This window comes from Odontesthes bonariensis, chromosome 8 (assembly GCF_027942865.1).
Source record: "Odontesthes bonariensis isolate fOdoBon6 chromosome 8, fOdoBon6.hap1, whole genome shotgun sequence".
Lineage (NCBI taxonomy): Eukaryota > Metazoa > Chordata > Actinopteri > Atheriniformes > Atherinopsidae > Odontesthes > Odontesthes bonariensis.
In genome coordinates this window covers 4,076,787-4,099,913 of record NC_134513.1, presented here as the reverse complement: position 1 = coordinate 4,099,913, position 23,127 = coordinate 4,076,787, and the positions used below count along the sequence as shown (strand labels likewise).

Genomic DNA, 23,127 nt, shown 5'->3' with positions numbered 1-23,127 from the left:
GTCTGAAATTGAATAAGCAAGTCAAGCATGTTGCAGATTAGTTTTGTAGATATAATGCAGGCTTTTAGTTGATGACTTGAAACAACAGGTTCCACCAGGGCCGGCCCAAGCCTTTATGGGGCCTTAAACAGAATTTCATTTGGGGCCCCCCTACCATCACCTCAGCTCCAGATGCCTCATTATTCCATAGGCTACACTGTTATGTGTGTAACGGACCCACAATCATTAGCATTATTTGTAATCATCTTACATTATACAGGTGTCAGCAAACTCATAAATATGGTTTAATTAACTTCTACATAAAGAGTGATGTATAAGTATGGCTCATTAATTTAACTATTTGAAAGTAACATCAGCAGGCTGGAGACTGCATTTATAGTAAACACGTTAAATAGTTTAATTTCTTTCAGATGTGCAACGGTGTGCAAAATGTCCAAAATACAAATACAAAATAGAATCAAATGACATTTACATTTAGCCTAGCAAGTCAGACCCGTAAAAAAAAAGCTGTACAGGGGTCTGGTGACGCTGGATAGCAGTGTGGGCGGGACAAACGGTTGTCTGTTAAGTTGCCTCTGCACTCAACGCCACGCAATAGGATGGCGCAACAACCAATCAGAGTGATGACAAAGGATTACGTAGTCAGCGCGACGGACCAACGAAGCAAGCTGGTAAATTAAACTTTTACGGTACCCGGTGGGCAAAACTCCGAAAACGTCCTTTTAAAAAAAACAAAAACTTAAAAGTGGGGTCTGAGATCTTGTAAAAACGGTTCCTGCAAGCTATATTTTTGAAAATACACAACCTTGCCTCTCCCTTCAGCCCACCCCTCGAAACCACGCCTTCAAAACACATGAACGAGTCACGAGTCTGTGAACGCGCAGGGGGGAGGGGTGAGGGGGGCTGACGGTTGATTGGCGTGTCAGAATCCAATAGAAGTAACTCTCATCATTACTTCTATTGGTCAGACATTTCCTCTTGCTACACCCTCTACAATGGACTAAAAGATTTATTTTTTTTCCCAAACATTCTATTTTAGTGGGTGCAATGGGGTCGTGAGGTTTTCAGACAATATGATAAAAAATGCTCCAGAAAACATCACAGACCCCACCTTTAACATGCCATTCTATAATTCCATAATTGCATTGTTGACTTCGTCAGACTCACGTCAAGTTCCACTGTAGGCTATGTTCTCCGCGGAGAACTAGCCCCTCAGAGTGTTTGCGATTGTTGGCAACGTTCGCCGGAAATTAGTGGAAAATAAAAACCATACTTATGAAATCGATATCATGAACAGCTTTACTTTTCACAAAGAATCTTTAAATGAACACAATTATTATTGGATGGCCAGCTACACCCGGTAGATAAATAGCAACAGGCGAATATCAAGTGCCAACGTAGACAACATAGTCTTTTTTTAGTTATTTATTTATTCTTTACATGTATATTTTAAAAATAACAATGTTTTTCATTTTTGGAATAAAAAGAGGTTTTATTTCATACATTTTTCGCTCAGGTGTCAGATGTTTTGGAGACGAACACTGGTTGGTAGGGCCCCCTAGGATTTTTTTTTGCTTGGGGCCCCCACAGACTCTAGAATCGCCACTGGGTGTAGACGTTCCTCAGGTTCCACCTGTAAGGAAACAAGTCACCTGCTCTGAATGAGACACAATAAACACAAACCACGCCAGTCCAATTTGTGTTTAACTCCTCTGATGTGTCTGGCACCACTCTATGGTTGCTTTCTAATCTTATTTGGTTGTTTATTTTTGATAATTTGAGCACATATGTGAGCAGCTCAATTTTATTGCCATCACGCGCATTTATGAAACCGACGATAAACGAAACTACGTCTTTCCGAGTTTTCCTAAACGCACCACAAAGGATTTTCCCCTCCTTGCTAGTCTCGGTTAGCATGTTAGCTTAATGTGGCTACAGCAGACGACGTCAAATGATACGAAAAGTCATCTCTGCTAAAACTAAACAAACAGCTTTGTTGTCTTTTTCTGCGTGATTGTATTCAACATATTCCAACCGCAGCAAACTATCTTTGGTTAAGCGATTTTTTTATCGTGTTTACGACAATGTTAGCTACGTTGCGTAGCGGCAGCTAAGCTGATTTTTAGCTTAGCGTAATTAGCTTTACGCTAGTTTTACACTGTGTTAAAATGAATGGGGGTTGATGTGTGGAGTGAAGACGTCAGTCAACAATGTGAGCTTGCTCTTTAGCCTCCCCCTTTGCTGGGATCCAGTTTGAGTGGCACTCTCGGAAGTGGAAGCAAAGACTGGATATTATTTGAGGAATGATTACGTTAGCTAATGTCCATTATTAGGGCTATCCGAAGGACCGAGGCCAAGCGGTGATAACTTTGGGGAAATGGATCATCAGGAAGGAATCATGCACTTCTCAGGTACTGAGACGTAACGACAACAACGCCAGCTTGCGTTACATAACACAGCTAGTCGCCGGAGAGTTTTTGCTTTTATGTTGACAAACTTATTTCCAGATTCTTTCAGGACTATATTGGGCATTTCGGCCAAAGTGCAATTCAGCAGGGCTGGGTTTTTGTGAAGGAAGGAATGGTGACATATGGAAATAACCCTGCCCTGCGTCCCAGGTAGGGTTAGGGGTGTTGTGGACACTCCCGGGCCAAGCCAGGCCTGTTTGCTGTTTACAAAAATGATGCACTGAAGTGAAATATATTTCTGTGATCAACATGGACGCGGAGGAACTTCCCCAAGAAGACAACTACTTTTAAAAAAAAAAATCATGGACTATTGACATTTTTTTTTGGGCATCATTCGTAAGGACTGATTAACTTGGAACCACTCCGACATGTCTGCCTTCGCCGAGTTCGTGCCCCCTCCTGAGTGCCCGGTGTTTGAGCCGAGTTGGGAGGAATTCTCGGATCCTTTAGGATTTATCAACAAAATCCGACCCATTGCGGAGAAAAGCGGCATCTGCAAGATCCGACCTCCCCAGGTAAACATTTTCAAACCAGGAAACTGTGCAGCCTTGCTTTGCTTTACTTTGGGCCTCCGTGGATTCAAAGACAAGCGACATGACTAGTTGCCATTAAGGTCAAGTAAAGCTTAATTTAATCACACCGGGCTGGACGCATTTTGATAAATGTTGCGTTCCTGAATGCTTTCTCTTAGTTTATGGTCATAGTTTTAGGTTTTTAAAGGGGGGGGCGGAGGGATAAAGTCAACAATTGGAGTCACTAATGCTTTGTTTTTGTTTTCCTGACGGCTGGCCTATCCCAATGAGGAGACCTTGATAGCTGCGATGGAGCAACATTGGGCCACATGTAGGCCCGCAGCTCCTGTCACAGTAAATGGTGACATGTTGCTCATTTTTTTAAGAAACACAAGCAATCAGTGACATGCTTTGTGGCCAGAAGGCATGATCATGCTTTCTGAACAGTGTGTCCAAAAAGAGGGATTTTATAGGCTGCTGCATTGTTGAAAGTTTAAAAAAAAAAACACAGATTTGGTTTTATTTTTTTAACATGGATCGTCATTATTTAAATTGTTGTGGTTATTTAAATAGTTGCGTGATGAGATAATGTTTGGTTTTTCCTGTCTGGCAGGACTGGCAGCCTCCATTCGCCTGCGATGTTCGCAACTTTCGCTTCACTCCAAGAGTGCAAAGACTGAATGAACTTGAGGTGAGTTTTCCACTAAAACGCCACCCTAACATCATCGATGGGTGAGGGCGGTTCGGGGCTTGGAGATGACCGAATGTATTACTCACATGCTCACTGGTTTAAGTTAGCTGGAGCTAACCATCACAGCAGACCTGTGTCCACTTTGACATCTTTCTTTTTCACATCAGAGCAAAGCTAAAGGACCAGCAACACAATCTCCCGCGTATTCTATTCATGAGAGCGCCCACAGGTGGCAGCAAAATGGAGCGGACACATAGTACGAATGGGCTGCCACATTAAAGGGACAGTTCGCCTCTTTTGACATGAAGCTGTATGACATCCCATATCAGCAACATCGTTTATGAACAATTTCTTACCCCCTGCTGTGTCCTGTGAGCAGAGTTCCAGCCTCGTTAGTCCGGCTAGTTGGCTGGGGTTTAAAAAATAAAGCGTTTTGCTTCTCAAAACAATATGCGTTCAACAGAGTAATACATTTGCATCACAAAATGGTTCTCCAGGAAAAAGTCAGACCTCACACTCGCTTGGCCCTATTTTCTCTCCCTTCGTATCACTGCCTGCTGCCGCCTGCCGACAGCCGCGCCTGTTACGCTGTTTGCTGCTCGGAAGCAGGGGACTGCTCGGTCTGCACAGCAGGCAGTGATATGAAGGGAGAGAAAATAGGGCCAAGCGATGATGTTGCTAATATGGGATGTCATACAGCTTCATGTCAAAAGAGGCGAACTGTCCCTTTAAAGCATCTGACATCAGAAACAGAAATATATATGAATGAATTATCTGGAATTCTGCTGTATTAAATTACATTTACATTGTATAGTTTTTATAAAAAGATGGAACTTGGTGTCCCGTAAATGTTCTTATTTATCACGTCTTTAAAAAGCAGGGTCCTGGTAGTCATGTCGTATAGCCCCTTTCTCACGTGCACTGCTGCCCGTTAATCTGGTGTCAGCGCTATGTGTGAATTACCCACCTGGAGCTTCTCTGTAAAATCTGGCGACAGCAATAGAACCATTTTTTTCTCAGCTTTTCACGTGACTTTAAAACATTGGTTTTGCATAAATGTGCAACTATTCAGAAGTAGCATTGCAGGGAAACATTGAGTTCCTGTTTTTATTCATCCGTCCTCTCTTTCCTGCCCGTTCAGGCTCTCACTCGAGTTAAACTCAACTTCCTGGATCAAATCGCAAAGTTCTGGGAGCTGCAGGGATCCAAGATTCGGTTCCCCCATGTGGAGAGAAAGATTTTGGACCTCTATCAGCTCAGCAAGGTGAAACCTCCCCCGTTGTGATGACTTGTTATATAACCTTGATCTTTACTGGATTTACTGGTTCTGAAAGTCCGGGTGTCTCTCATGTTGCGTTTCAGATCGTCTCATCCGAAGGCGGCTTTGAGACGGTGTGTAAAGAGAAGATCTGGTCCAAAGTGTCGGGCAGAATGGGCTTCCCACCGGGCAAAGGCACCGGTTCTCTCCTGCGCTCGCACTACGAGAGGATCCTTTACCCCTACGAGCTCTTCCAGTCCGGAGCCACGCTAACTGTGAGTGGTGCTCGCTGCTCTTTACCGGCACCTGTGCTGCTAAAGAGTTGTTTTCAGGCCATCATCTCTTGTTTTTGCTGGACTTCGGTGGGGTTTTGTGATCATTTGGCACAGGAATGCAGTGTTGTTGGTCAGCCGCTCTGGGAGTTCAAGCATTCCCAACGACATTTATTACATTGTTGCACACTGGATCAGGAATGCAGCTGTCTTGCACCTTTGGTATTCATTAGGGCTGGGCAACGATTCAAATGTTTAATCTAATTAATCACAGGATTTCCCTGAATAATCACGATTAATCGCATTTGTACGCAGAATCCCAAAATGAATCCAAAAGTAGCGTATAGCTTTTAGCATTTAGCTTTATTTTAAATGTGCTGCCATATGAATGAAAGTGCCATAACATTTGTTGTGCAAACACACTTTTAACATCAGCATCTTTCTGTAGTTTTTATGTAGAAGCCTCGCTCCACTGTCTGTTTCCTTGAATGACTTGCTGCTATCAGTTGTGTGTTTTGCCTTTAAGTGATATTTTAGACTGGAACTACTACGCTGAGAAGACAATTCAACTTGGCAGAGTTTACAGATGACTTTGGTTCTGTCCACTCCGCCGTCTGGAAGAACTTTAAAATGAAAATGGCCGAGTAAAAGTTCCGTACCCTTCTCCATGTTTGGTGGATCCGCCGATTACTTTGTTTTCCTGTTCCACAGCAGACAGCAGCAGACTTTTACAGAATAAAAGCCTGTGAGCAACAGACTTTTACAAAATAAAAGCCTGTGAGCAACAGACTTTTACAATAATAAAAGCCTGTGAGCAACAGACTTTTACAGAATAAAAGCCTGTGAGCAACAGACTTTTACAGAATAAAAGCCTGTGAGCAACAGACTTTTACAATAATAAAATAAATAATAAAACAGGGGGGGTCCGTGGCGTAGTGGGTTGAGCAGGTGCCCCATGTACAGAGGCTATAGTCCTCGCCGCAGCTTATTTATATTTCTAATTTTATTCTTTTATGTTATTGTTGATTGTTGTATTTTGAGAGTGAAGTTTAACCGGAGTCAAATTCCTTGTTTTTTTTACTCAAACCTGGCCAATAAGCTGATTCTGTCCCCGGTTCGAGTCCCGTATCGGACAGCCCTGTGCTGCATGTCGTTCCCCCTCTCTTTGTCCCCTGCTTCCTGTCTATCTGAACTTACCTATCCAATAAAGGCACAAAAGCCCCCCCAAATTTAGTTTTTTTTTAATTTTCTAAAAAATAAAAACATGCGTTAATGCTTGATAAGATATTTATCAGCGTTAAATAATCGATGCGTTAACGCGATAATAACAAGTTAACTCGCCCAGCCCTAGTATTCATATAACACACGTTGTTAAATCATAACTGAAAGACGACTGTAAATTTGGAACTAGAAGAGTCATTTCATTCAGTTTTGTCTCAATCAGGGCCTCCAACGGCTCTATGATGATGAAAATGATGGGGAAGACGTTGACGAGGGAGTTGGCGAGGAAGCAATGGATGAAGAGGAGCAAGACGAGGAGGAGGAGAAAGACCGGGAGGGCGATCCGACACAAACCAAAGACCGGCTGCTTCCCGAGAGGCGCTCCAGGCGCATAAAGCCAGAGGTAAAAGGCAGAACAACTATTTGTTTCAGCCACACAGACCAGAACATCCGAAGGTGATGCTGACTGGAGGCCATCTGAACTTTTTGACCGTGTGCTGCTGTGTTTCTCTAGAGGGAAAATAATGATCCAAAAGGCCTCAAACTCTTCGGAACAAGTCCCAAGATGGTTGGTTTGGAGATCGTGTCGGCCGGTAAGTGGCTTCCTTTTTTTAAACGTGGCAGATCCCGAACATCAGATCAACAGTGTCACCAACGTCGGCGCTCTGTCCCCCTTTCACTCAGACGATGGATTCAATAAGAAGCAGCGCCACCTCAAGGCCCAGGCCTTCGCCATCAAAATGCGACCACGGAAGGAGACCCTGGAGGTCAACTTTGTGAGAGCCATTTAATTGCATTTGGGATTTAAACTCCAGTTCCTTTTTTGTTGCGTCTGTTGAGAATCTGTATCTTCTGTGGCTCGGACACCCCCCCCCCAGATCGATCTGTACCTCTGCCTGATGTGTGGACGGGGAGATGAAGAGGACCGGCTCCTGCTGTGCGACGGCTGCGACGACAGCTACCACACCTTCTGCCTGATCCCGCCTCTGCAGGACGTGCCCAAGGGCGACTGGCGTTGCCCCAAGTGTGTCGCTGAGGTACCAGGAAACCTGTTTGGGATTATTATGATAAAGTACACAAGATCTTAATAAAATATCTGCTCTGATGTGGTTAAAATAACCCAGGAATTCTGTTTTAGTTCTTTTTTCCCCCCCTAAATGCTTCATTTTCACATCCTAATGAGCATTTGATGTGTTCGTGATGTTTTTTTTTGTTTGGCGTCTCACAGGAGTGCAGTAAACCCAGGGAGGCCTTTGGCTTCGAGCAGGCCGTGAGGGAGTACACGCTGCAGACCTTTGGAGAGATGGCCGACCACTTCAAATCGGACTATTTCAACATGCCCGTTCATGTAAGCAGAATTAATTTAGAGAGCAATCTAATGGCGCTTTTCCACCAGCTCGCTTCGGCTCGGCTCGGCGCGCTATTGCGTGTTGCCACTAGCACGCCGTACGTGCAACCGGGACGATTTTCCGTACCACCTCAGCCCTGGTTCCAAGCGGGCCGAAGCGTTACTAAAACGTGATGTCAGCCGACTGCCTTCCACTGATTGGGCGATGAGTGTCGTCACTGGAAGCGTCATAATGTGGATAATAAAAGCTAGCGTTAGCAACCGTTAGCTTACCTCCAAACGTCGTCTTTTTGAAGCTCGTAACAAAACTCTCCGGTACTTTTCAATACTGTTTTGTCTGGCGGCCAGGAGTCTTCTCTGGCTCTCTTCTCTTGCCTTCTGTGCGACAAAAAGCCGCAGGGTGAGCAGCAACACGCGCAGCCGTGTTACGACCCCGCCCACGTCCAGGAGGCACGAAGTATACCCGTTTATAATGGAAACACAACCAAACCGAGCCGTGGCGAGCGAGTGGAAAAGCGCCATAAATGTGATCACAGGCCCTTTTTTTAGTGTTGATAAACAGGATTTCATGACATCTACCTTGTGCCCTCAGATGGTTCCCACAGAGCTGGTGGAGAAGGAGTTCTGGCGCCTGGTCAGCAGCATCGAGGAGGATGTCATCGTAGAGTACGGAGCCGACATCAGCTCCAAGGACGTGGGCAGCGGGTTTCCTCTCAGGGACGGCAAGAGGAGGCTTCTGGGAGATGAAGAGGTGAGCGGCTTTTACCTTAATCTTCTGCCTTTCTCATGGATAAAGGTTTAATATTTTTGAATGTGTCACATTTGATGCATTCATGGCTCCAATTTTAGCTTAATTATAAGCCCAGCTTACACTTTTATACATCATATAAAATCCTTTCTTTCCCGTCAGGAATACGCTAATTCAGGCTGGAACCTGAACAACATGCCAGTGCTGGAGCAGTCCGTGCTCACCCACATCAACGTGGACATATCGGGGATGAAGGTGCCCTGGCTCTATGTGGGCATGTGTTTCTCCTCTTTCTGCTGGCACATCGAGGACCACTGGAGCTACTCCATCAACTTCCTGCACTGGTGAGAAAGCACAGGCCACGCATTTAGGTGCGACACCTCGTGCTCCTCGACCCTGGAGTCATTCAGCCTGCCGTGTTTTGCAGGGGTGAACCCAAGACGTGGTACGGGGTGCCGGCCTCGGCGGCGGAGAAACTGGAAGCCGTCATGAAAAAGCTCGCTCCAGAGCTGTTTGACTCCCAGCCGGACCTCCTGCACCAGCTGGTCACCATCATGAATCCCAACGTCCTCATGGAGCACGGCGTCCCCGTATGTAACCCAGAGATACTCACTATTTTTTTCACAAGAGCCACGTTAGCAGAGCAAAATCAAGGGAAGAGCCACTTTTACCACAACATACTAAAGTCCCCTTTTGCAAATATGCATTTCTACATATAAAAAAGAAACAACACAGCCAATACATTTTCAATTCAGACCACATTTACCTTAATACTGGGATGAGTGGAAGCTGGCGTGCATGTGCTCGACTTTCTTCATGTTGTATTTGTAGTTTGTTGTTGTAATCATAGTGAGACATTCAGGATGAGCATGGTTTTTGTGCTGGTTTTTGCCCTTTTTAATTAAAAACCGATCCATTGTGCCAGCATCTCGCGGTACACCTGACGTTTGCCTGCTCGTCTCCTCTCTGGCGTCTTCATCCTGATTTTCGTTAGTTTTTTGTGCTGGTTTTTGCCCTTTTTAAAAAAAATTTGTTTAATTTTCAAAATTTTTATTGAGTTTTTGTTTTCCATACAGGTGAACAACCACAATTCCACATTTTTCACAATATCCTTCCCGTATTCAACAAACTATTGTGCCCACATTCTGTATCTGTATTGAAGCATAATAACCTTTCTTTCCTTTATGTACTTCAACCTGCCCGAACACTTTCAATTCCTGGCATTTACTGTTTGTTCTTCCAACCTGTCTCCTAATTTTCCCATCTTCTCATTTAAATTTCCCTGCAAATTAACTATATACAATCTGTAGCTATGTAAGGGTTCCTCCTGTCCCCAGGGTTTTATTCAGCAAAATCTGACCTCAATGGTGAAACAAAGTCCAACCAATTTTTCCAGTAATTCTTAAATTTGCCGGATTCTAATCTGATGGAAAATGTCAGGTTTTTGCCCTTTTTTAGTTAAAAACCGATCCATTTTGCCTGCATCTCGCGCTGGCTAAAGGAGCTAGCATGCTCTGCTGTCAAGTGTGACGATGGTTTAAGCGGGCTGCGTTGCCAGGTTTAACAGTCCCCCCTTTAGGAAACACCATTAAGCCTTAATTAATACTTAATACAAATACTGTGCAGTATTCGCTGTGTGTTATTTGAAAAAAATGTATTGTTATTGTTACCATATTGTTATAAGCTACTATGCGAGTGCGAGACGCGCAGTGAGTATCTGCTGTAACCAGAGCCGAGGCTCCGTGTTCGATTTGATCAAATACAAATGTTGTCCGCGTTAATCACACGTCTTTGGTGTGTTTCTCCCCTCAGGTGTACAGGACCAATCAGTGTGCTGGGGAGTTTGTGGTGACCTTCCCCAGGGCCTACCACAGCGGCTTCAACCAGGGCTACAACTTCGCCGAAGCCGTCAACTTCTGCACCGCTGACTGGGTGAGAAAAGAAGCAAAATTCCGTTTCCACGCACGACTTTGAATGCGTTTTTCGGTGTTAATTGTCCCACGCCCGTCTCTCAGCTGCCAATGGGCCGCCAGTGTGTCGCCCATTACCGGCGACTCCACCGCTACTGCGTCTTCTCCCACGAGGAGCTGTTGTGCAAGATGGCCGCCGACCCGGAGAGCCTGGACGTCGAGCTGGCCGCCGCCGTCTTCAAGGAGATGGGAGAGATGATAGAGGAGGAGACGAGACTCAGACAAGCTGTCCAAGAACTGGTGAATTTCTTCTTCTTTACGTTGAAAGTCTGGTTTAAAGATTAGATTAATAAGATTTCTCTTTTTCCCTCACGTGCAGGGGGTGCTGTCCTCGGCGCAGGAAGTCTTTGAACTCGTTCCAGATGACGAGCGCCAGTGTTACAAGTGCAAGACGACCTGTTTCCTGTCTGCTCTGACCTGCTCCTGCAGCCCCGACCGGCTGGTTTGTCTCCACCACGCAACAGATCTCTGCGAATGTCCCCTCGGCGACAAGTGTCTTCGGTGAGATTTTCTTTTGATGCCGAACACGTAAACATGGCTAAAAACGTGCATTTTTGCAGCGGTTGAAAATCGATACTTCAGTCGGTGCCTTCCAGGCCTGGTTTTACTTTCTCTCTCCTAAAGTAAATCATATTCTCTTTGCATCGTAATTTCAGGTATCGCTACGATCTGGAGGAGTTTCCCTCCATGCTGTATGGCGTGAAGACGCGGGCGCAGTCCTATGACACCTGGGCGAAAAGGGTCACAGAGGCCTTGGCAGCAGACCAGAAAAATAAGAAAGGTAAAAAGCATCTTTGTGCCGTCTACCTCTTGTGTTCGTTGAGGTTTTCCTCTAGTTAGGCGTCTCCCTTTCTTCGTCTCCAACTCGCAGATCTCATTGAGCTCAAGGTTTTGCTGGAGGACGCAGAGGACAGGAAGTATCCTGAGAATGCTTTGTTCCATCGCCTGAGGGAGATGGTCAAAGAGGCGGAGACGTGCTCCTCCGTTGCCCAGCTGCTGCTCAGCCGCAAGCAGAGGCACAGGTCTGTTCCCACGCTTAAAACCTGTCGTTTAACCCGGCACAGACGCACTGAGTGGGGGGATTTTAGCATTTTTTTTATTGGTTACTAACTGAGGCTGTTGTCCGCACGTGTCTCCAGCAGCCGCCTCCGTTCTGAGAGCAGTCGTAATCGCACGAAACTGACCGTGGACGAGCTCAAAGCCTTCGTGAATCAGCTCTACAAGCTGCCTTGCATCATCAGCCAGGCGCGACAAGTCAAAGTGAGTCCCGTCTGACCCGGCTCCAGTCCCACTCAGCCAAACTTCCCTCCTTTAAAGGGACAGTTTGCCTCTTTTGACATGAAGCTGTATGACATCCCATATCAGCAACATCATTTCTGAACATCTTCTTACCCCCTGCTGCGTCCTGTGAGCAGAGTTCCAGCCTCGTTTTGGTGTTGGTGAAGGTAGTCCGGCTAGTTGGCTGGGGTTTAAAAAATAAAGCGTTTTGCTTCTCAGAACAATATGCGTTCAACAGAGTAATACATTTGCATCACAAAATGGTTCTCCAGGAAAAAGTCAGACCTCACAATCTCTTGGCCCTATTTTCTCTCCCTTCGTATCACTGCCTGCTGTGCAGACCGAGCAGCAAACAGCGTAACAGGTGCAGCTATCGCTAGGCTAGGTTTTTAAACCCCAGCCAACTAGCCGGACTACCTTCATCAACACCAAAACGAGGCTGGAACTCTGCTCACAGGACGCAGCAGGGGGTAAGAAGATGTTCATAAATGATGTTGCTGATATGGGATGTCATACAGCTTCATGTCAAAAGAGGCGAACTATCCCTTTAAAGGATCCGACACCAGAAACAGAAATATATATGATTGAATTATCCGGTAATTCTGCTGTACTAACCCTCTGCTCCTGGTGTTTCCTCCACCTCCTTTACTTCCCACGCGTCTTCAGGAGTTACTGGAGAACGTGGAGGACTTCCATGAGCGAGCCCAGGTGGCGCTTTCGGACGAGATGCCCGACTCCTCCAAGCTTCAGGCGCTGTTGGACCTGGGCAGCGGCCTGGATGTGGAGCTGCCGGAGCTGCCCCGACTCAAACAGCAGCTCCAGCAGGCGCGCTGGCTCGACGAGGTTAGCCTCTGATGCGTGTTTATCATGTTTGATAACTTTCTACCAGCTGTTTTATCGTCACTGTAACAGCATGCAGCTTAAAGGCTTAGCCACGGCACAAAGGCACATTAATGCTGTCATGATATGAGTCATATGGAGGTTTCTACTTTGCTTTAAGGCGAGACACTCCAGGTGAATAGGGTAATATTGTAAAATAATAGATATCACCATGAAACTTCTTCAGTTGATTACTTATACAAGTATGAAAAAAAAATGTATTACAAGTTTTAGAAATTTGTATGTTTAATTATGCAAATTAGGCATTATCTCATTAAATATGCACACATTTGCATATATTTCCGGAAGATAGATCTGAACACATGATAAAGCCAGGTGCAAAATTTTCTTTTCATTTTGTTTACACACAGAATGAAAAGAAAATTACAGAGGGATTTCAGGATATCTGCTTTCATTTCCTAGGAAATCAAAATATACTGTCCATTACCTAAAAAACATTGATTTTCGCCATATTTTTTGATTATAATGTCACATAAATTAGGCCAGGAATGATTTATCAACAAATCCTTCTGTAAATATCTTCAGAATACTGCTAAGTGTATAACTGGAAAGTTTGGTGTTAGTAGGTGCTCCATAGGCTGAGATATTGATACCGGAAAAATACAAAAAACTGATTTTGAGAAAACGGCATTTAAAGATTTAAATAGAGGAATTTAATACATTTGTATTGGAAACAATTGCTCAAAAAGAGAATAAATGCTCAGGCTCTTAGTAATACTAATATTGAATAAAATAATCTTATTAGTAAAGAATACAAGGCGAAAAGTACTGCCGCGAGTAAACAAAAAGTAATAAAATAAACATTTTAATTTATGTTATCAACGTTTTCTTTATAGCAGGTTGAAAGTACACATATTGAAGGAGTAGACTGGCCCAAAATCTCAAAATTGACCCCTTCATGAAATGAAAAATCCCTGTTTTTGCCTGCCGTGTCTCGCTTTAAGTAGTAAAAAACAGCTGAATCGGTCGCCTCGCTTCTTCTTCTCAGGTGCGTGTCACCCTGGCCGAGCCTCACCGCGTCACTCTGGAGCTGATGAAGAGGCTGATAGATGCTGGGGTGGGTCTGGCCCCGCACCACGCCGTGGAGAAGGCCATGGCCGAGCTGCAGGAGGTCCTCACCGTCTCAGAGAGATGGGAGGATAAGGCCCGCGCTTGCCTGCAGGCCAGGTAAGGCTGTTAGGTCAAAGTGCTGCCACCGGCTGCCTTTCATTCAGAGATGCATGAATGATGGATGAAGTAATCCCCCGTTAGACGTGAGGCCGGTGAGGAAGTGCCTTAAAGTGCCGGTCTTACTACGTCTAGATTAGCTCCCTCTGGTGGTCCCTCTAAAAATAATTGAATCGATTAAAAATCCTCAAGGAAACTTTCGAGGATCGCTCACCAGCTCCAGCCTCGAGACAAATGTGGTCGCTTTAGGCCAAAGTCTTCAAAGTTCACACATGAATGGTTGATGTCACAGAGGGTTCATCCATTCATTCATGGATGATTTCAAACAAACGATCCTTATTCTGACTTCTGTTATCAAACAGCAGCTTTGTGCTTTCACAAATCTTTTTCTTTACAGTTTTTCAGCTGGTTTTATCTGAGCTTTGTGCCACATGGGATCCTCACATTGCTCCGAGGAGAATTGGGTTTAATTTAATTGTCGTCTTTTCCTTATTTGGCTGCTGTTTTCCTGCTGTGTGTCCTTCCAACTAAAAGGCCAGAGGTCCGTTTCACAAAGCAGGTTTAGTGAAAACTCTGAGTTTATTAACCCTGAAATGAGGGAAACAAAGGGAGGTAACTCAAACCAGAGAAATCAGAATCAGAATTACTTTATTAATCCCTCGCGGGAAATTCCTTTTTTGCAGTGCCCTTGTTACAGAAAAAAAGAAAAATTATAAGTCAGGATGAATAAAAATAAGGTAAAGGAAAATCTCAATATATACAATAATACAATAAACAGTATTTACAATGCTGCTCAGTACCTAATTATTATTATTATTATAATAGGCTACAGGCGTAACTCTAGCCTTTTTCACAGAGAGAGGTAACTTAACCTCTCGGTCAGTTACCGTAGTAACAGACTCTATGAACCTAGCCTGATCGGGACCAGGTTTTACTCAAGAAACCTCGAGTTTCTCTCTGTCTCCGCCCTCTTTCAGCCACACACGCCATTTGATTTCCTCATTCATTCATCCAGCAGAGTTAATGACGAGCATTGAAGTTTTAGCATTTACAGACATTCTCTTTTTGAGCGGCACCATCAGAATTTTGTTAGGACAAAAGAAAAAAAAGACATGAAAGACAAATAAATATTTGTATGAATAGGTTTAAAAAAAGATATATATATATATAAAGCCTATTATATTTTATAAAGGCACTTGTGTCTTGGGGGTGGATTCCCTCAGCCACTGGCCTCCCGTTAGAGGTGGCGGTGCTGGCCCACCACCCGTTTTACGGGCATCTGCTTTCTTTCTGTTGGCTGAGTAGAAGTCTGTGTTAGTTTAAATAGGCTTAATTATTTAACGGAACATGATATCGATGAGAATACATAGTTTATGTGTGTGAAAACAGCATTATGTTGGGGATAAAACAAGTGAAATGGCCACTTAATATTTATTTTACAGTGTAAAACATGATCAAAATGAGGTACCTCCATGCTGAGGTCTCACCTGTTTGAACAATGTTTTTATATTTCATCTTAAACTGCTGCCAAGTGCGGTTCTCCCCTGCGGGATTGCACCTAAATGAAATAAACGAATGGAATACCATTCAAGCAGTTTCCACTGTAATATTATTGTGATTGCAAAGGACTACATTTAAACTGTTTCACTTATTTCTAAAAACGTGTTGAAACTCGCCGTAATCAGCGTTTCTGGAACCGAAAACTCAGAGTTTTCTATCTCAGTGTTCAGGAACAGACTCAGAGTTTGTTGAACCTGCTTTGTGAATCGGACCCCAGATGATGTGAGCTGCACAACAACAACATGGTGGAGAGACGAAGCTAAAACCGATGCTACATTTTACCTGTTATATCTAGTTTCCTCGGTTTCAGTGAATGAACTTAAACTCTGCAGCCCGTCCTCCTCGCTGAGCACGCTCATCCCCTGCTTATCTGTCCTCTTGTGAACCCAGGCCTCGCCACAGCATGGTGACCCTGGAGAGCATTGTGCTCGAGGCAAGGAACATCCCAGCGTATCTGCCGAATATCTTGGCCCTGCGAGAAGCTCTCCAAAAGGCCAAGGAGTGGACCGCAAAGGTGGAGGCCATCCAGAGCGGGAGCAGCTACGCGTACCTGGAACAGCTGGAGAGCCTGCTGGCCAGGGGTCGCTCCATCCCCGTCCGACTGGATCCGCTGGCCCAGGTGGAGTCTCAGGTGGCTGCAGCCCGAGCCTGGAGGGACCGCACTGCTCGCACCTTCCTTAAGAAGAACTCCACATACACCCTGCTGCAGGTGGGCCGATTGTTTTGTTGCTTTGCCTCAGACGGGTTCTGATTAGGGGTGTGCAAAATAATCGTCATGACGATGCATCGCGATTCTAATTTTCGCGATCTACTGCATTGATTCTTGACGCCAAGTATCGATTTATTTATTTATTTATTTATTTATTTATTTTTTTTTGGGGGGGGGGCTTTTTATGCCTTTAATGATAGGACACATGCAATTGATGCATTTCGCTGCAAGGGATGTTTGCAATATTTATTAGTATATAGTTTTATAAAGCCTATGCACTTTTTTTTGTCTGTACTGATCATCCCTATTTTGTTATTTTAAAGGGATAATCTGGAGTAAAATGCACTTTAGATCAATTTACGGGATGTTGGGAGTACATACGTTGAGTTGACATCAAAATCATGTCATTCGGATGTGTTTTGAGAATTTCGATTTGACCGTTTTTAGCCAAAAGTCGTTAGCCTGGAAGTGAGAGGGGAATATCATGTCACCGCTACAAAACGCTATTTTTATACCTCTTCTACAGCTCCAAACAACATAACACTTACGTGGTAGTGAGTAGAGGGTCCCTAAAGCCAAACCGAAGTGTCCCGAGGTCTTCATGTGGTCGGATATAGAGTCCAGAATGAATTTAATCAAGCCAGTACCTTTCCGGAAATGTTGCTGCTGCAGCTGCCGCTACAGACCGTGGTGAAGTTGGCTTGATATTGGATATTCGACAGATATTCACAATAAGGAAATAAGGTGTCTTTTTTTTTCAAACCTCCCCACTTACCACGTAAGTGTTATGTTGTTTGGAGCTGTAGAAGAGGTATAAAAATAGCGTTTTGTAGCGACGATACGATATGCCCCTCTCACTTCCAGGCTAACGACTTTTGGCTAAAAACGGTCAAATCAAAATTCTCAAAACACATCCGAATGACATGATTTTGATGTCAACTCAACGTATGTACTCCCAACATCCCGTAAATTGATCTAAAGTGCATTTTACTCCGGATTATCCCTTTAAGTTTTATAAAGCCTATGCACTTTTTGTGATGAGTGTGTCCAGTAATATTTGTTTTAATGGCAATACCTCCAAAAGTTGTTTCAATAAATGCAGTTATGAATTGATTTGCTTTGAGTTATGTATCAATTGAAGACAGATCATACACAGGCAGTCAGCCACTGGTAATGGCTGTATATATATTTTTTTTAAGTATGTTCAGTGAAAATATCGCAATGCATCGCAATAATTCAAGTATCGTGATGCATCGTGGTAGTATCGCATCGTGGCATGTGAATCGTGATTCGAATCGAATCGTGCCTTCTTTGCCAATACCTACCCCTAGTTCTGATTCCGGGGTTGTTTAGTGACGCCTTTCCCCTCTTCTCCCAGGTCCTCAGTCCTCGCGTGGACATCGGAATATACGGCAACAGCAAGAGCAAGCGGAAGCGCGTCAAGGAGCTGATGGAAAAGGAGCGGGGAGGCTTCGACCCCGACGCGCTGAGCGACCTGGACGAGAGCCTGGAGGAGGTGCGGGACCCCTCCACTGTGGTGGCTGCCTTCAAAACCAAAGAGCAGAAAGAGGTGGAGGCCATCCACTCGCTCCGTGCGGCCAATTTAGCCAAGATGGCCATGGCGGACCGCATCGAGGAGGTCAAGTTTTGCCTTTGTCGAAAGACGGCCAGCGGCTTCATGCTGCAGTGCGAGCTGTGCAAGGACTGGTTCCACGGAGCCTGCGTCCCTTTGCCCAAGACGGGAACCCAGAAGAAAGTCGGCGTGGGTTGGCAGAGCAACAGCAAAGACTCTAAGTTCCTGTGTCCGCTGTGCCAGCGGTCGAGGAGGCCGCGGCTGGAGACCATCCTGTCGCTGCTGGTCTCGCTGCAGAAGCTGCCGGTGCGTCTGCCGGAAGGAGAAGCGCTGCAGTGTTTGACGGAGCGGGCCATGAGCTGGCAGGTACGACAGCCCCCCATCCCCCACCGGCGCTGAAATCTGTAAGCTTTTCTTTTGATTTCTCCTCACACCGATCCGACTGTCCCACCAGGATCGAGCGCGCCAGTCTCTGGCTACAGACGAGCTGTCCTCGGCCCTGGCAAAGCTGTCGGTGCTGAGCCAGCGCATGGTGGAGCAGGCGGCCCGGGAGAAGACGGAGAAGATCATCAATGCTGAGCTGCAGAAAGCTGCCGCCAACCCCGACCTGCAGGTAGCACAGACGCTCACCCTTAATATCTTTGCTCTAACGCCTGTTTTGATGTGACAAACTGTCCTGAGGTGCAGAAGTAGCTCCGAAAGGCACTTAACCTTAACCCTAATCCCTGATGGGGGACATTTTTGTCCACTTGGGGTGTACTTTCTCCTCTAATGTCACACTGGAACATTGACTATTTTTTCGAATTTCAAACACACATCATATACAATGCAATTTTTCATTGTGTAGAAAAAAAACTCCTTAATTTCTAAAAAGGGACATTTTTGTCCCCTTTTTAAAACTACTTATAAACATCATATATTAATATTTTTCCACTTTTTTTTTCATAAATCTTTTATTCCACTTCAGTTCTGATTTTAACTACCAAGTTTTTAATTATTTTCAAAAATGTAACCCTTTAAATACTGGTTTATATGATGTAAACGCCAATTTCTGTAAAAAAAAACCTCACAAAAACTGCTATATTTTCAATATATAGAATGCAAAGTGGAATTGTTGAGCGGGGATATGTCAATGATCAACAACAACATTGATTTTTAGGGATTTTTAATTTTTTTGCTATGTCTGTTTAAAAAACAAACAAAAAAGACCTTAATTTCTGAAAACGACCTAAAAACATCATATATTAATATTTTTTTCCACTTTTTTTTCATAAATCTTTTAATTCCACTTCAGTTCTGATCATAACTACCAAGTTTTCAATTATTTTAAAAAAAATTAACCCCTTAGATGCCAATTTGAACTTTTTAGCCCAAATTTTAAGCCTTTAGGTGCCAGTATTTTCAAAAATATTTCCTTTTCAGAAATTAAGTTGTTTTAAATCAGGTATGAGGGTTAAATAAATGCAGGGAGCTGCAGGAGTGTGTTGGTCTTATTTCCCAAAGATGTGCAGGGTCTGTTCCGGGGCTGTTAATCCTTGAAATCTCTCGTATTTTTTTTGTTTGTCTTAAACTCCTTAAAACTGTTAATTAACCACTAATTAATGAATAATTAGATTTTAAGATGAGTAAATTTCTTTCACTTCGCCTCTGGGTCTGCAGGTGTGGCTGGATTGGGATCTGAGTTGTGGATTTGTGTGTATTTTATTCAGAAAGAGTTGATAAACTTTACATTTTTAATTAGGAATTAATCCAGATTTAAGCTATTTGTTTCATTTTAGCCCTTTAATACCTTTTATTGGCAGCAAAACTTGTGTTTTTTTGTTTATTTCTCACCTTTCTTTAGATGCTAACCCAAAGCATAGCTATAGTTCTTTATAGCACAACAACAACATATTAAGTATGTGTGCACTTTTGAAGTATTTGTGGTTGAACACTGCTGGAAATGCTTGAAAAGTACTCAAATGAGATTTTAGAAAAGGCGTGAGAGCCTGAAGACTCCAGCTTTGTGTTCCTTAGGGCCACATCCAGACGTTCCAGCAGTCTGGTTTCAGCCGAGCCGCGTCGCCACGCCAGTCTGTCGACTACGACGACGAGGAGACGGACTCGGACGAGGACATCCGGGAGACTTACGGTTACGACATGAAGGACCCGGGTGAGGTGAAACCCTACCTGTTCTGTGACGAGGAGATTCCCGTCAAGTCCGAGGAGGTGGTCAGCCACATGTGGCCGGCCGCCACTCCGTCGTTCTGTGCCGAACACGCCTACTCGTCGGCCTCCAAGTCCTGCGTGCAGAGTGAGTTCACCTTCGCTTTGTTTTCTCTTTGAGCGACTTTAATTTCCTTGTTTTCTCAGAGAGAAACATGTCGATAATCACAAATGTTTCCGTGTCAGACCTGGGCACACCCAGAAAGCAGCCCAGGAAGACCCCTCTGGTACCTCGGAGCCTGGAGCCGCCGGTGCTGGAGCTGTCCCCGCAGGCCAAGGCCCAGCTGGAGGAGCTGATGATGCTGGGAGACCTGCTGGAGGTGTCCCTGGACGAGACCCAGCACATCTGGAGGATCCTGCAGGCCACGCACCCTCCCTCTGAGGAGAGATTCTTGCAGGTCATGGAGGTAAGAAGGTCGCTGATTGCGCAACATAATTGCGACAGCTGGGAATTAGATTAGATTGTACTTTATTTATCCCACAATGGGGAAATTCACTTGCCACAGCAGCAACAACAGACATGAACAAGAAATTAAAAAAAGAGAAATTAAAAAAAAAAGAGAAAAAGCCCTAGTATAAATAATATTGCACATTGTGAAGTTGAAATGAATAAAATATAAATATACGAATAAAGAAAAATCTCTACGAGTATGAATGCTGGTCAGCGATGTGTGAATTTATCATTCTGCTGATCTAATTACCCACGTTAAACCTGTCTTCAGCATTAAAATGGAAGCTATCATTTTTGTTTTTCTTCCAGAAGATGTGAGACAGGCCTCAACTCTGACAATGTTTAAATCCAGGCTGGAAACAGTTCTATTTAGCTGTGCATATGACACCTGAAAGTATTTTATCTGCACTCTTCACTTTTAATTTAATTAATTAATGATTATTTGTTTATAATGGGTTTTTTACATTTTATTTTTTATTTCTTTTTAATGATTTTATTGCCTTCTTGTGATTTTATGTAGCTGTAAAGCACCTTGTGTACGAATTGTGCTCTATAAATAAAATTGCCTTGCCTTGATTTGATCTTCTGAACCTTTTCTGCAGCCTGACAACTCCCTGATGGAGAAGCCCCTGAAAATCAAACTTAAAGATTCAGAGAAGAAGAGGAAACGGAAGTTGGAGCGAGCCGAGCACCACCAGATGCTGATGGCCGCCGCCGCCGTCGGGGGGGCTGCGGCGATGGGAGAAATCCGACCGTCCAAGTCCAAAGAGCTGAAAAGGGTCGGCCTGGAACTGGGCCTGGGCGGCAAAGCCAAGAAGAAGAAGCTCAAACTCAACCTGGAGAAGAATAGGGAGATGAAGCAGCTGGCCAAACGGCTGGCCAAGGAGGAGAAGGAGCGGAAGAGGAAGGAGAAGGCCGCCGCCAAGGCCGAGGCCATCAGGGAGGGAGTGGAGAAGAGGAAAGAGAAGAAGATCCTGGACATTCCCTCCAAATACGACTGGTCGGGCGCCGAGGACTCCAACGACGAGAACGCAGTGTGTGCTGCGAAGAACTGCCAGAGGCCGTGCAAAGACAAGGTAAGGACACGGTTTGTTGCCCTGATGCTGCCCTCAGAACGCTCCTCTGACTCCCATCGCCTTGGATACAGACATGTGTTCCCATTAAAGTGACACAACAAGGAAACATAGATGATTGTTAGACGCGGCTGCGGGTTAGCGAGTAACAGAAACTCTGAGGAGTGACTGTGCATCTTTATCAAAACCGAAGCTGGGCTTCGATATTCTTTTTGCATTTTCTAATAATACGCATGGCAGCAGTGCAATGTCGTTGGCAAGGTTGGCGCCGTGTTGCTGAGGTCTCCCGTTGCCATGCCGACAAATTGGGTACCGGCACATAAACTGAGATTGTGAAACACATAATGTGGCTATTGAAAAACCTCCTCTGCTCGGTCCATATGATACAACAAAGTAATCCGGCTCAGAACCGTGTTCGACCTGCATTCCAGGTTTGCTCAGGGGAGAGTTAATCACGAACATCTCCCAAAATGAACATCCCATGTAACTTTATTCAATATCAACAGCTGATAACAGCACTGGAACACCTTAAAGAGAGTTACACATAACGTATTAACAGGCCGTGCTTATGCGATGCATTATGGACCCGGCTCTGACAGCTTTCCAGCGAGTTAACCAGTGGCCAGTGTCGGTCCCCCCGGTGTGTCCGCCGGGCAGCGAATCAGAGCCGAGGAGTCTGCAGGCCTGCAGCTCGGGTGTTGAGTCACTGAAACTGTGAAGTTTCTGCTGTAAACTCATTCAAACGTATGAAAATCTGATTTTAAAAACTCATTCCAGATGTGTGGGTTGTGTTTTCCAGGTGGACTGGGTGCAGTGCGACGGCGGCTGCGACGAGTGGTTCCACCAGGTCTGCGTGGGCGTGACCTGCGAAATGGCCGAGAACGAGGACTACATCTGCGTGGACTGCTCCCGGAAGGCCGGCGGCGGCGTCGTCATGGTGGAGGAGGAGGCGGTGGAGGAGAGCGTCGTGGTGCTGTCCAGCGTGGTGCAGACCGTGCCCTCGTTGGCGGCGGCGGTCCCGTGGTCCTCCGCGTCCCACCTGATCCCCGCACACCAGCCGCCAGAGCCTCAGCCGGGCAGTTAGCGCTGAAAACGGGCGACGAGACTGAGCGCCTGACCCAGAACCCAGAACCCGTTGTCCAGGCTGCTGTTACAGGGTCGCTCTGGCTGAATGTCGGAGGAAAGAGACGACTCGTGAGTGCTGCTGTAACTGTCAGTCTGTAAAGCACAAAGAAAAAACTCCCCCTGCGCCCCGGCAGCAGTTCTAGGTCTAAACTCACCCACCAGCTATTTCCTGAACAGTTAGTGGCTCTGGTCTGCGGACCCGCGGGCAAATAAACACCCACCTCCTCAAGCTGTTGTGTTCAGTGCAATCAGACCAACATGTTCCCGGTCCCATGAACTGCTTCCCTCCGACAGTAACATCTCAATATGTAGGACTTAAGACTAGGGGAAACAATGGTTGTAATGTAGTGGATTTATTTATAATGTATATAGCTTTTAAGCAATTAAACAAATGGATTGTGGCTTTTTTTTTTTTTCGTTGTTTTCTCACCTTTAATAAACTATTCCTAGTCAAATGGTTGATAATTGCACTTGTTTTTTTCTTTGAGTACATCCACTTTAAAGTTAATTTTCATGTTTAGAAACTGCTGCTTCTGTCACGGAGGACATCTGAGCCTGTTCTGTGACTCCTGAAATGACTTCTGGCCATTCTTTGCAG

The 23,127-nt window shown here is 44.9% G+C and overlaps 1 protein-coding gene across 4 annotated transcripts; it reads left to right on the top strand.

The window, feature by feature from the left end:
- The first annotated feature begins 1,883 nt into the window (after window positions 1–1,883).
- kdm5a (lysine demethylase 5A) lies at window positions 1,884–22,988 on the top strand. 4 transcript variants are annotated; one of them, XM_075471343.1, is made up of 27 exons: window positions 1,884–2,983; window positions 3,594–3,671; window positions 4,813–4,935; window positions 5,034–5,204; window positions 6,646–6,825; window positions 6,937–7,015; window positions 7,107–7,198; window positions 7,301–7,459; window positions 7,651–7,770; window positions 8,363–8,521; window positions 8,681–8,862; window positions 8,946–9,108; window positions 10,331–10,450; window positions 10,534–10,728; window positions 10,808–10,989; window positions 11,145–11,269; window positions 11,360–11,510; window positions 11,631–11,748; window positions 12,433–12,609; window positions 13,655–13,833; window positions 15,784–16,102; window positions 17,481–18,041; window positions 18,130–18,288; window positions 19,692–19,968; window positions 20,067–20,287; window positions 20,934–21,407; window positions 22,204–22,988. In XM_075471343.1, the coding sequence occupies exons 1-27, from the start codon at window positions 2,837–2,839 to the stop codon at window positions 22,486–22,488; spliced, it is 5,196 nt and encodes a 1,731-aa protein (XP_075327458.1). In that variant the 5' UTR covers window positions 1,884–2,836; the 3' UTR covers window positions 22,489–22,988. The 4 variants fall into 4 exon arrangements, with proteins under 4 accessions (XP_075327458.1, XP_075327457.1, XP_075327456.1 ...); XM_075471342.1 differs by having other exon boundaries at window positions 11,628–11,748; XM_075471341.1 differs by having other exon boundaries at window positions 6,631–6,825.
- Window positions 22,989–23,127: the final 139 nt, after the last annotated feature.

Coding starts and splice junctions, on each gene's coding strand:
- kdm5a (XM_075471340.1), top strand. CDS start 2,837: ATGTCTGCCTTCGCCGAGTTCGTGCCCCCTCCTGAGTGCCCGGTGTTT. Junction 5,205..6,630: donor AGTCCGGAGCCACGCTAACT/GTGAGTGGTGCT, acceptor CATTTCATTCAG/TTTTGTCTCAATCAGGGCCT. Junction 7,016..7,106: donor TTTGGAGATCGTGTCGGCCG/GTAAGTGGCTTC, acceptor CCTTTCACTCAG/ACGATGGATTCAATAAGAAG.